The following is a 12,559-nucleotide window of genomic DNA, read 5'->3' as shown; positions in this document are numbered from 1 at the left end:
TTTATAGTGACAGTTTGTAAATTTACTGGAATACTATTTCTTTTTTAGCCCTCATTAATTACTTACATTTTTTACTAAATTTTTTAACAGATAGTTTTGAGAAAGACAAGTGCCATTACCCTCTATTTAAAATAAAACACTACATTTATAAAATCAGTTTCTAAATACATATTCATCATAGTTTGTCAAAAACTTAGTTACAATTTATAAACCATGAGAAATATGTCATAGTTCAATGCGTGAATCATCTAGTATGACCTAATATATAACCTCTAACTATTAAATGTCTATGAAGAGTTCTGAAATAACAGTAATTGAATATTGATGCATCTACTATTTTAAATTGTTTTTATATTTAATATTATGTCCTATAACTTGTATTTTATAACTGACTCAAGTAATAATTCTAAGAGGTAAATGCAGATTTTCATCCAATTAAACTCAATTATACAATTTCTTAACTAAATGAAAGGATACCAAGTCTTACAATTTAAATTAATCGAATCACAATTTGGAAACTTAAAATGTGTTAAGGATATTAGATTAATCTGTATCTTGTATCTTCTGAAATTTATTAATTTGTTTTTGGTTGTGGTGGTTATGTGTATTTTCAAAATACATTTAAAGATAAAAACTCAAATTTATAAATAAAATAAAAACACGTAAGAATTATATTATAAAATTTGTTACAAAAAACTTTTCTGTACAGGCACTACTAATAATATTATTTATTAAACTATGTGTACAAAATAACAATCTTGATGTCTTATTATATAACTTAGGTGTATTGAGCATGACTAGATAAACATTGTATAGACAATTACATTGAATCTTTTCAAATTTTATATTATGTTGAATAATATTATATATTTTAATTATAAGAATAAAATATCACAAACCTTTTAACAATCAATTATAAATTAACCACTGTTTAGGAAAAAAAATAGTGCGTTGTCATACAGGTACGTGCATTTTATAAATGTTTTTCTGCATAACTTGTGCGTGTCTTGATTTCATGTGTCTGTCTAGGTCTCTCTTGCGCACCAGGATTTTCCCGCAACAATCGCACCTTAATAAACAAAACGAAAATTTCGATTATGACACTCAATTGGATGGATAAAAAATTAATATTTTAAGAACTTACTTATAAGGAGTGTCTCCTTCGGCGTGCAATCGTACGTGTTTGTTTAAATTGCTTGGGTCTCCGAATGGTCGGTAGCAATACTTGCATTTTAGCGGCTTAAAACCGGTGTGAGTTCTATATTAAAAAAAAAAAAAAAAATGGAATACTTTTAGTTTTAATTCTTATCCCCTTGTATTGATTATAACATTTATAACTTAATTTTTCAAAGTCATAATATTATAGTATCCTAGGTATGCCAGTTAAATTATATTAATACAATGGTGTAAATTAAATGTGAAAATCTACACAAGACGATTGCAGTGACGTACTTAAAAGGGGATAGGCCAGGCCGCTAGGTTTACTTTTATATTAATTATGGGCTTACCCGGGCTTATAATTATATATATTATGATTTATACATATTAAGTCATTAAGAGGACGCCACAACCGCTAATGTTGTCTCCGTAGTCTTATGAAGTACAACATTCCAACAACGATTTTGCACGGGACAACTTTAACACGCTTTGTATTTATACTAGAATTACTGAAATTATATGATGCGACGTGTTGGGGAAGCACTTTATCTGTACTGCAGCGACTTAATTTTTTCGATAGTACTAACTGATAGTTTTTAATAATTAAATGAAAAAAAAACTAATGTTCTCTAACTGAGATATAACACAGATAGAGTTCTTCACTATGCATTGCGAATTTTAGTAGATAATACTCTACTATAAATACAAAGGGAGTAAAGTTGTACGTTAGTGAGACTGAGACAATATACGCGATAATGGCGTCGTCTGAAAGCTACATTTGTCATAATTCTAAGCCGATTTTCAAATTGCGCGAACAAAAAAAATTGTTTTTCGACGATCCAACCCTGTGTAAAATATTATGCTCAGGTATCTATGGATAGAGACATAGAGTTTGAAGTATGAAATATTTTACAAAATCGTGAAATATTGAAATTTTTTCAAATACAAATATTAATGATGAATATTTATCAATAACCTGACCAAAGAAAATCGCCACTAATCAATAGCGAAGGTAAGTTATGAAAATTATAGGTAACATTGAAATGTTTCACAGTTTTAAATTTCATGGAATTTTCAAAAACTACCTACAGGATAACCTATGAACCAAATTTTAAAATCACGAGAGCGATAGAATTGCCGGGAATTGTCTCACGTCATACACACTTAAACACTTTCTCTCCATAATAATTAATGGTGGTGGTCAACATGAGCCAAAATTTTTATAAATACAATTTATAATTTTTTAAATGTTATCGTAAATAAATAAACATTGGTTTTTTTTAAAATATAAGACGCCAGTCGATAGTTGGACACGTGGCCAAGTGGCCACCTCTGCTGTATAATATAGATAAGTTTTGGAAGGTAATCAAGTACAGGTGATGTAGTCATGTAGACAGTACCTGATATGAATCTTGAGCCCGTACTTCCTGGAGTAGACTTTTCCGCAGTATATGCACAGGTGTCCTTGGTCGGAGTGGCCGAGGTTGCTGACGATGGTTTCCATCTCGGCGCAGCGCCGGTCGAAGAACGCCGTGTCGCTGCCGCCGATCGACTGTCGGAGCGGTCCGTCCTGCAGTGGCGTTCGGTCGGACGACGAGGACGTAGACGACAGCCGCGTGGGCGGCGGAGGCCGCAGTGGCGACGGGGGCGCCGGACCGCCGCCACTGCTGGCCGACGACTCGGGCGAGTAGGGCCGGAACGCCGAGTCTGCGGAGGCGGACGTCAAGGGCGCCCGCGACTCGGCCGGCGTCAAGCTGAACCGGAACGACGCTTCGATCGTCCGGCCGCTTGCGCAGTGGTCGGCCGCCAGCCTGGACCACAGTTTGGCGCGCGGTCGTCTGCCGCAGTCCAGCGCCATGTGGATCTTCAGCGGATTGGGCTTTTCGCACGTGTAACCGCACTTGTGGCAGACGTACTTTCTCTCGTCTGGAAACAAAACAAAAATGAATTTATAATATAAAATAGAAACGTGATTGTAATACGCACAAATAATCAAATATTTGTAATTATTTACAAATTATATGATTGTGGGTACTAAGTAGGTATGTCATGAAAAAATTAAGTAGTGCTTATTGTACCTATGTTAGCTTATTACAAATTTGGTCTGTTGTTAAGCTTTTTGTCATAAACTCATAACTCAGCGTATACATCATAATATAATTATAAGTAATATACCTACTACGTACTATGTAATTTTACATAGGTTAGATATTATAAATTAAAATTATAATGGTATTGTCTTCTGGCGATGGTTTGGCTATTGGCTAACCAAATTAGTTTCTGTCTGGCCAATTCTCGTATCAATTAGACTACGAGCTGAAGTACCTATTTGGATTATAAATTGTTTGATGATATTTAACTTCGACGTGTTACCAATAGGTACATCAATACATCATAGTTTGTTGTCGTATATACTCATATCATGATTTCGGATGTTATTTTGGCTGCACTTAGTATAGTACACTGTACACATGCGTTAATAAATTTAAACCGTCAGCGTTTTTATAAAATGTATTTTAATATATTTTTATTCTGCGCGTAGCGATGCGAACATAATATTGACTTTATAAATTTAAATTTATAATAGTGTGTTTTTTTTCTTACTGTCATTGGCTTTTGAAGTTATTAAAAATGCTTTGAACTTCTATTTCAGCATCTGCAGTTCTTTTAGGAGAGTGAATCGTTAGTTGGTAATTTAGGTGGTCATAAAAATAAGCTACGTACCTACTTACATGTTAAATGTATACAGTGGTGGATCCAGCCAAAAATAACGGGGGGCAGTTGTATTTCATAGACGTAAATATAGAGGCTGTTTCCAAAAATGAATAATTAATATACACAATAAATTTTACATGAATATGAAGTTTTTTAGAGAACGGAGGGATCTGGACCTGGATCTGCCACTGAATGTATATTATATATTATATTAAATTATAAAGAAAACAATTTATAAAGAAAAATAATTTGAATGGAAAATTATTATTAATTATTGGGTGTGCCTTCACATGGTAATTTCCAGAGCTAACATTTTTAGTCAATCCACCGCTCTTAATGCCCCGCAAATCAAAAGGAAAAAGCTGATTCAGAAGTCTAAAAGATCAAATTCTAAGTGTCTATCATGTTCTAGGGGCCAATAAATCGTAATATTATATCATATATTTTTCTAAACATTAAATTTTTTTACGTTTAATATTTTATGACATAATTTATTACTACCATAGATTATGAATTATGATTTATGAATAGAGTTTAGTCATAGTCAATACTACGACCTATGTAGGTATACTATGCAAATTTATATGCAGTCTACTTAATGTAGGTAGCATACGGATATGATACGTCTAAAAGTTCCATATTGTAGTCCATCAAAATGTTTCAGTGGTAAATCAAATTTTTTGATGTAGTTTTTTATTAGTACCTACTTACATTTGTTTTGAAATTCACTTTGTTAAATCTGAATTTCTTCATCATATTTAAAAAAAAAAAATATCATTTATGGACTTACCACGAACATAACTTTGGGTGATGTGGGACTTTTGAGGTCATACTGCGTCATGCAACTATATGCATTATGCATATAAAGTTAGGTACGATGTATACAATATATTAAACATCATAGGTATACATTGATATATTGTACATATTTTAATAAATTAATAACCGAGACACTTTTGTTATTTAAAGTTTATACCTAAAAATTTATGTTTTTGAAAATTATTTTAGGTAGCTTAAGAATATATTTTCACAACTATTAATCGTTTTAAAAATTACAAATTCGGAATCACCGATGCGCAAAACAAATATAGGTATATTAGCTCACTCAGCCATTGTTATCTGCATTATGTATTTACCTAATCAGAGCCGGCCCATGATACAGGTAAATCGGACGGTTGCCCGGGGTGCTACATTTTTAGGGATGCTTTTAATATACGAATATTTTATAAATTTTAGCGTAATATTTATTCAAATTGACAATAATATAGCTAAATGACTAAATTATCTGTGACAGAATATTATGTTATATATATATATTTTTTTTATAGATTTTAAATTACAAATAATTAAAAAATAATATACAATAATATAAATAGGTAATCATTAACTCGGGAAAACCAAAAAAGTATGTGTTACAGATGTCGATACGTCTATAAATTGTATCCAAATAAGTTTTGCAATCCTTTACCTATCCATAAATATAAGAATAATTTTAAACAAAATATGTAGGTAAGTATAAAAAGTATTAAATGTATTATGGAGCATTTGATTAAGGGCGCATTTCAAAAAATCACCCGGGGCGTCAAAACACCCTGGGCCGGCCCTGCTACCTATCCATATGGCGTTAATCGCAGGGGTGTTAAGGGTGCTTAGCACCTTGAATGTTAATGCTAGCACCCCGAATCCCGTGGTTATAACTTATAGTACTATTACCATCATATTTCCGTAATAATTACATTTATTAAAAATTCAGAAACAGTTTTATATTTATTTGATTATTTATAATATAATATGTCATCGAGTTTACGTCTGGATATATTAAACTGCAATGACATATAAAACATATTATATAGGACATAGGTAATATAATAATAATAATTGTTGTGAAATTATGATATTAACGTGAAATTTGATCTATTTCCTCAAACATTGTTGGTGCTTAAGCCCCCCCTAATGTTTTTGGTTGATTTGCGCCCAGTGGCGTCCTTGAACAAGTCCAAGGGGGGGGGAATATTTTTTACATTAAATAATACAATAAGTACTCAAAAATAGAAGTCATAAAAAATGTATTTTATCTAATAATTTTATATTTTATATTTAACCAGGGGGGGGGGTTAGACCGCCACTGTTTGCGCCTATGTACTTATCCTATGACATTTATTAGCAAAACACGTTATAAAATCCGAAATAATAATAATATTAGTGTCGTTCGTTGAACGGACGTGTACAGGCATATGTTATTATGTACATGATAATGACGTGTTTAGCCAATACGTCGATCGCGCCATAATATAATATGTACAGGCCCGCGGCTGCGCGCCATGTCGCTCACCTCTTATGTTGACGGGCGTGAGAAACGGCACATGCAACATTAGTTGGAGATCCGGCGGGAACCACATCTTGAGCGGCTGTCCGGGCATCACGGCGGCGGTGGTGTGCAGCCCCAAGGTGCCGGCGGCCAGGAGCGACAGCCGGCAGTTGTACGCGTGACAGTCGTCGGCCAGCGGCACGGACAGTATCCAACAGCTGCAGTCGGCCGCGGCCGCGGGACAGCGGTCGCCGGCCGTGCACACCAATCGTCCCGCGTCGTCCACGGACACCATGAGCGTCTGCTGCAAGGGAAAACAATAATAATAGATAATAATATGATTATCAATAGCATAGAATTATAATATGTATAATAGTAACTAAAATCGGGTAATCTAATATAATTTAATATATTATTGCATGTGTTCATTGTCGTCATTTTTGGTGATGAGCCAATATTTATAGTTATATCGTTTTTAATACCTAAAATACTTCAAATATTTTCGTCATTTTTTTGATAACATAAATATATCTAATTAAAGTTATTAACTTAAGAAAAAAAAATATTTTTCAATTTTATTATTTAATTATTAAAAATTATTGGTTTGTGCCATCAACAAAATGATGACGTTATGACACAGATAAAGTTCTTACCTATCGGCTATCCGTTGTGAAATTCTGATAATTCTATTATAAATACTGAGGGAGAACAGTTGTTTTGCTATGTTCTATACGTTTGTAAGACGGAGACAACGCCATGCGGATGTGGTGTCCTCTTAAAAATAATTTAAGAAAATGGGCTCTACACATGATCATCGCAATAGTTTTTTTTTATGTTTAATCTAGAATTAGAACATTTTTTTACGATTAAACTTTTTGTTTTCTGATTATTTAAATATAATATAATATTTAATTATTTTAAAATTTTAGGTGTTATATTTGATTTAAGTTTTTAGATAGGTACCTACCTATTACTGTAAGTATATTAGAAGATTTTAAATAAAGAAAAATGTTCAGGTGGTAATCTACTCAAATTATAATCAGAGGGTTGACTTTATGTTGAAAGCTAGAGGTTTAACTTTTATTAATTGAAAAGTCAGATATATGTATATTATTTAAATTTCTAAAGTAGAAATGTGAAAAAAAGTTCATTCAAGTCCATTAAAAATTCCCGCAAGAGGTATTGCAGTCTGTGTATATTATTGTCTACATATTGTCAAAATCAACATTGCTATAAACAGTAGAAATGCAGTTTCCTATAGTACCTATATCATCGTAAGTTGTTTCCAATACTTACCAGTCAAAACTTACTGCAAGTCACAATACTTTTTAAGTTTTAATGTCTTTACTTATACTATATCATCATGAAAGTTTAAAATTGTATATAGTGTATAAAATATAAATCGCTAAATAAACATTTTAAAAATGTTTTTATTCATATAGTACACTTTCAGCGCAGTAGGTAATGTGTGCGTTCTCGTCAATAAATTTACTGACTATATAAGTTAATTAATTTAATTAATTTGGTAAGTATTTAAGTTCAGGTCGAGAATTAAGGGTGTGACATTAAAAAATGTTAAGGATTTTGTGTCCTGATGGTTATAGCTTTACTTGGATCACTATTATTATCCCGCCACCCCCTGAAATGTTTACACTGTTAATGCCCATCATTGGTCGTGTACACCTACACAGTTGTATCTATTAAGTATAAACGAGTCGTTTACCGTATTACTTCCGGTCGTCGACGAAGATGTATCATCATTTTCCGGTTGCGACGAGTGTAGACTTCCGCTGCAGAGCACATCCGCCATATCGAGGGTTGCCGTACCGCAGTTGGCCGGCAAGTACGAAGCGGCTACGAAAGTCTGTCTGCCGTCCGACGGCGTGTGATCCCGGTGCAGTTGCATGTGCAGTCTTGTAGTTTTCCGGCGGTCACTATAAACGGCGAGCGTCTTTCCAATCATGCAAGATAAGTATATTCCTTTATTGAAATGTTGTGGCGTGGAGGACCTGCTCGGCGGATGGTCGCTGGTCGGCAAGTGCAGTCGGTGCCACCACAACCTGTTCTCCATCACATCATGTGGACCCTTTCGTTTCTGTAGGGGGTGGAGCGACTGTGACCGCAAAGGCCCCTCGGACCACCCCCACCCACTGCTGAGGGTGTGTAACACCTTGCGGCGATCGAAAAGCGCCTTGACGTCATCGTGTTTCATATATATACACATATTATACATGGTATACATTATAGTATTGTATGATGCTTAAACGCGATGACGTGCGACACCAAATCGGCCACGGTCGCAGCTGACCTCCTCACCACACCACCCAGACATAATAATTTTGATTTTTTTTTTCGTCAACCCTTGGCGTTTAATATATAGGTATATATTGGTATATATATATACGTTTCAAATTATACATCGTTTGTACGGTGGAGGTGGTAGTTATGGTGGTGGCGTTGGTAGTGGAGGTGGCTTACGATGGTGGCGATGGTGGACCACTAGATCCCCGCGATTCGTCAACCCTCGTTTCGGCGTGCTGGAAGGGGGAGGAATCGCACGCAGAGGGCCCGACCCAGACCAGCTCGCAACCAAATATATTATAATATATTTTCGATGTATGCATATTGCGTAAATTAATTATTATTTTTGATTTTATCATAGGAAAATAGTTTTTGCGGGAACTGCCGAAATCGTATTAATTGTCAAATAACTGCTGTACGAGGAAAATTGACTAGTGTTTGTATTATTTTCTACCGAAAAATTCAAAAATTCCACGAGAGTCAACCGCCCAACACTTTAATGAGTTCTGCCATCAACTATTACATGGTATAACTGTCCTTGCTGTTTAATTGTGTAACTATCCAATTGAAAAAAGTAGATAATAATATATTAATATGTATACGTGTAAATGGTCACCAGCTAACCTATTCGGTTATATTTATATTAATATATTAAACGTATGTATATAGTTTTCAACCAGTTGCGTGATTCCAATGGTTGTTAGTCGTTACTTTATACTCATTCATATTTTGCTCAACAAATTCAAATTCAAAAAAATTCAATGCAACGAAAAAATTATTTTTTACGAATTTTTTTGTTTGTAAACTTTTTCCTGTATAATAATGACTAATGAATTTGTGTTCAAGATTGCTGCATAACTATAACGAACCAATGCAGTGGATTAATTGTTATTATGATCATCGGCAATATTGAATTGAGTTATTTGATTTGAGTAGTTGGAATTGAGAACAACAAATATTTTTTACTTCCTCGAAATTAGCCCCTTCAGCAGCTAGCTAACCCAGGAAACACCACGTCGTAGATGTTGGCTATGTTGACTCCTAAAAAAAGATACTGGTGCTTATACATTGCCTATAGAAGGTAAAAAAACAGTATATAGGTAGTCTATAAAACCCGCAGTGACTTCAAATTGGTTCAACGTTAAGTTAATAATACAATAAATAATAATATATAATTTATTATAATATGGAATTATTATGAATAATACACAACCATGGATACCAATTCTGTAGAGATAGATTCTACTTACGATACATAGATATATTTATTTTTACATACATATATGTAATATTGAGTATAAGTATAGTATATTATTATAGATATTGTACATTTACCCAGTGCATAAATTTTTCATAAGATTGTCTATCTAATCTCACATGTGTCTTATCGTTACATATAACTATAGATTTATTTCTGTATTAAAATAATGGAAATCTATAGTTTTTTATTTTTACATAATTTAAAAAAATGTTTATAAGGTTTAAGTGTAATTATAAGCGTTTACACGTATAGGCAACAACAGAACATGCGTTAATAATAGCTATAAATAGTTTAGGTGGCTATAACCAATAACCATATTTAGGTATACCTATTAGAGTAAAGTTTATCCATGTGTATTATTGCAGGATTCTACAGGAAAAGTTATTCAAGAATCATCAATTTATTATTTAATTTTTATAATATCATAAAAATAACAAGATGATTCAGAAAAAGTTAGGTATTTTTCTCAAAACTACTACATTGTTGCTTACTGCTTTTTGGCTTTGGAGGGCAGTAATAGGTAATACGTATATCTAGGTAATTCAATAGCGTGCGCACAGCCTGGTTGGTTTATCCGGTCGTACGATGACGATGCGGATCCTGTAGATCATTACATATATATTTTAACCTTAATATAAAATATATATTAATATGTGTAAATAATATACTATATTATGTATAACATATACAAGTAAGTATAATATGGTATTAATTACGCCGCGCATTTATGGATGTCGACGAGTGCGGAGTGGTCCTCAAAAAAAAAAAAAAAAATCGAATTGACAGCACATAGAGAAGACCATCTGCATCGTCAATGGGTTTGGCTAGTCCCACATATGTAGGGTATCTATATATTAATGCGTCTATTATGTCATATTAAATCGGTCATCGACGTACTCGACGCGTTCAAACACTATACACAGCGCGCCCCGCCCGTGATTTCAGCGATCGACAAGTGTTCTGTGAGTCCGGCAAAGGTGTAAATCCTTTCACGTCCGACAGAACACGCCGTATAGCTATTATGTGTTTGTACACGATGCGCGTCCTCACCGCTCTAAAATAAGAGGGGGGGGAAGGCGAAAAAAATGATAATAGACAAATATAAAATTCAAAAAAACATAATGCGCGCGCCACATTTGAGTACATGTACATCATTATTATATATATGTATATACAGAGCTACCCCATGCACAAAAGCTCCTATATACATTCGGTACAATAATATAATATGATGTGTAGTAGGGGTTGCGGGCGGCCCATTTTTTTTTTGAAAATCCCTCAGGTTCGTCCCCCGCGAGCAGACTCATCGCATAATATATAATGCCTGCAATTAGATTTCCATTGAACCGATTTTTGCGCGTATATACATAGTAAAATATGTAAGTATGCATATACATACATACACACACACACACATAAATGCACACGTGTGTGGTGACAACAACCGCGCTCGGTTTAATATAATATAATGAATCCGATCGACTCCCCTTAATAATATTATATATAGCTGATGCACGCCTGAGCGACCACACGCCGCCACCCTATTCATACACACACACACCACACACCGACCGCTTAAGATTTTAAACATTCACGATATGACGTGGTAACACGCGTTACATGTTATGAATCATGTATGCGTAGATGAAATTTGTTATTATTTCTTATATTATAATTATAATGATATACATAGATATATAGACCCTTTAGATTGTTCCGAAAAGTCTAACTTTATGTTTTACCCACTCTGTAGTCTGTTCTACGTTAGGTGACTTCGGAACTGCAGTGCATATTGCAGCTTTGTTACTTATGTTTCTATATTGTATAATTATAAAACATTCCAAAATATATATTTTTTTCATCCTTGACTAAAATAAATAAGATGTATACCTAATGATAATTTTTACACATCCTCACAAAGTGCTGAAATCATTTTATAGCTATCCGTGCAATTCTCGTGTCTTCAATAAACTTAATCATTCTTCCTAACTAATGCTTACAGACCTTTGACTAAAATACTGCAAGTATAATGTATCTATGGTTTTATTTACTATGTATAGGGGTTGTATGGGCCATTGCATGACACCAAGAGGGTATTGACATTCAACTATATTAAACTAGTTTTTAAGGTTATATTGACACAGCCGTACTTAGTGTATTTTACAGCGGGACCGCGGTTTACAAGTCAAGTTTAGTAAATTAACAAAGTAATGTTTCATAAAAAAATTTGAAGTAATTCATTTTAAAAGGAAAAAACCATTTTAAATTTTTAGATTAAAAATCCAAAGGCGCTGGTGTGCGGTACGAGTTTCGGGTCGTGAGGATTTTTTAGTGAGTCATGAGTGCATGTAGATAATTTACATATTATATGACTCGAAAAACAAAAAAATCTTCCAAACTAATTGAATAGTAAAAAAGATGGAGGAAAAAATGTTTTGAATATTAGAAATCATCGGTATACTCTTATAGGTAGTCATTTTTTAAAATTATTTATTTATAAAATATACGCCGGTGAGGCATTACAATACATATTATATATGTATAGTAAAATAGTAAAATAGTGGAAAATGAAGCATTTAGTACTCAATATATACAAATATAATAAAATGTGCTTAAATAGTGGAAAGATCGGAGTATGCGGTGGATAGGGTTGTTATGGCCATATGATAACATAATATAGAGGGTGCAGGTATATTGAACTGCTCTTGGCTGTGGGTATTGTGTGAAGGAATTCTAAAGGAGATACTAGAGAGTATGTCGGATATGTCTAATAGTCCATCAAATAGGGTACATATATTAGGAACATTTTAATTGTA

The 12,559-nt window shown here is 33.6% G+C and overlaps 1 protein-coding gene across 2 annotated transcripts; it reads right to left on the bottom strand.

The window, feature by feature from the left end:
- Positions 1-569: 569 nt before the first annotated feature.
- LOC149054814 (uncharacterized) lies at positions 570-8,236 on the bottom strand. Of its 2 annotated transcripts, XM_089228823.1 has the most exons (6): positions 7,905-8,044; positions 6,835-7,022; positions 6,206-6,485; positions 2,559-3,084; positions 1,145-1,258; positions 570-1,069 (listed from the first exon to the last, which is right to left on the bottom strand). In XM_089228823.1, exons 3-6 carry the CDS (start codon positions 6,474-6,476, stop codon positions 955-957), a joined length of 1,026 nt encoding a protein of 341 aa, XP_089084949.1. In that variant the 5' UTR covers positions 6,477-6,485; positions 6,835-7,022; positions 7,905-8,044; the 3' UTR covers positions 570-954. The 2 variants fall into 2 exon arrangements, with proteins under 2 accessions (XP_089084949.1, XP_089084948.1); XM_089228822.1 differs by lacking the exon at positions 6,835-7,022 and having other exon boundaries at positions 6,206-6,482; positions 7,905-8,236.
- Between the last annotated feature and the right edge of the window lie 4,323 nt (positions 8,237-12,559).

The sequence above is a fragment of the Diuraphis noxia genome, unplaced genomic scaffold (genome assembly GCF_037042655.1).
Source record: "Diuraphis noxia isolate RWA-SAM2 unplaced genomic scaffold, SU_Dnox_SAM2 contig0005, whole genome shotgun sequence".
Lineage (NCBI taxonomy): Eukaryota > Metazoa > Arthropoda > Insecta > Hemiptera > Aphididae > Diuraphis > Diuraphis noxia.
The sequence above is the reverse complement of the archived record's forward strand: the minus strand, read 5'-3'. Positions and strand labels throughout refer to the sequence as shown.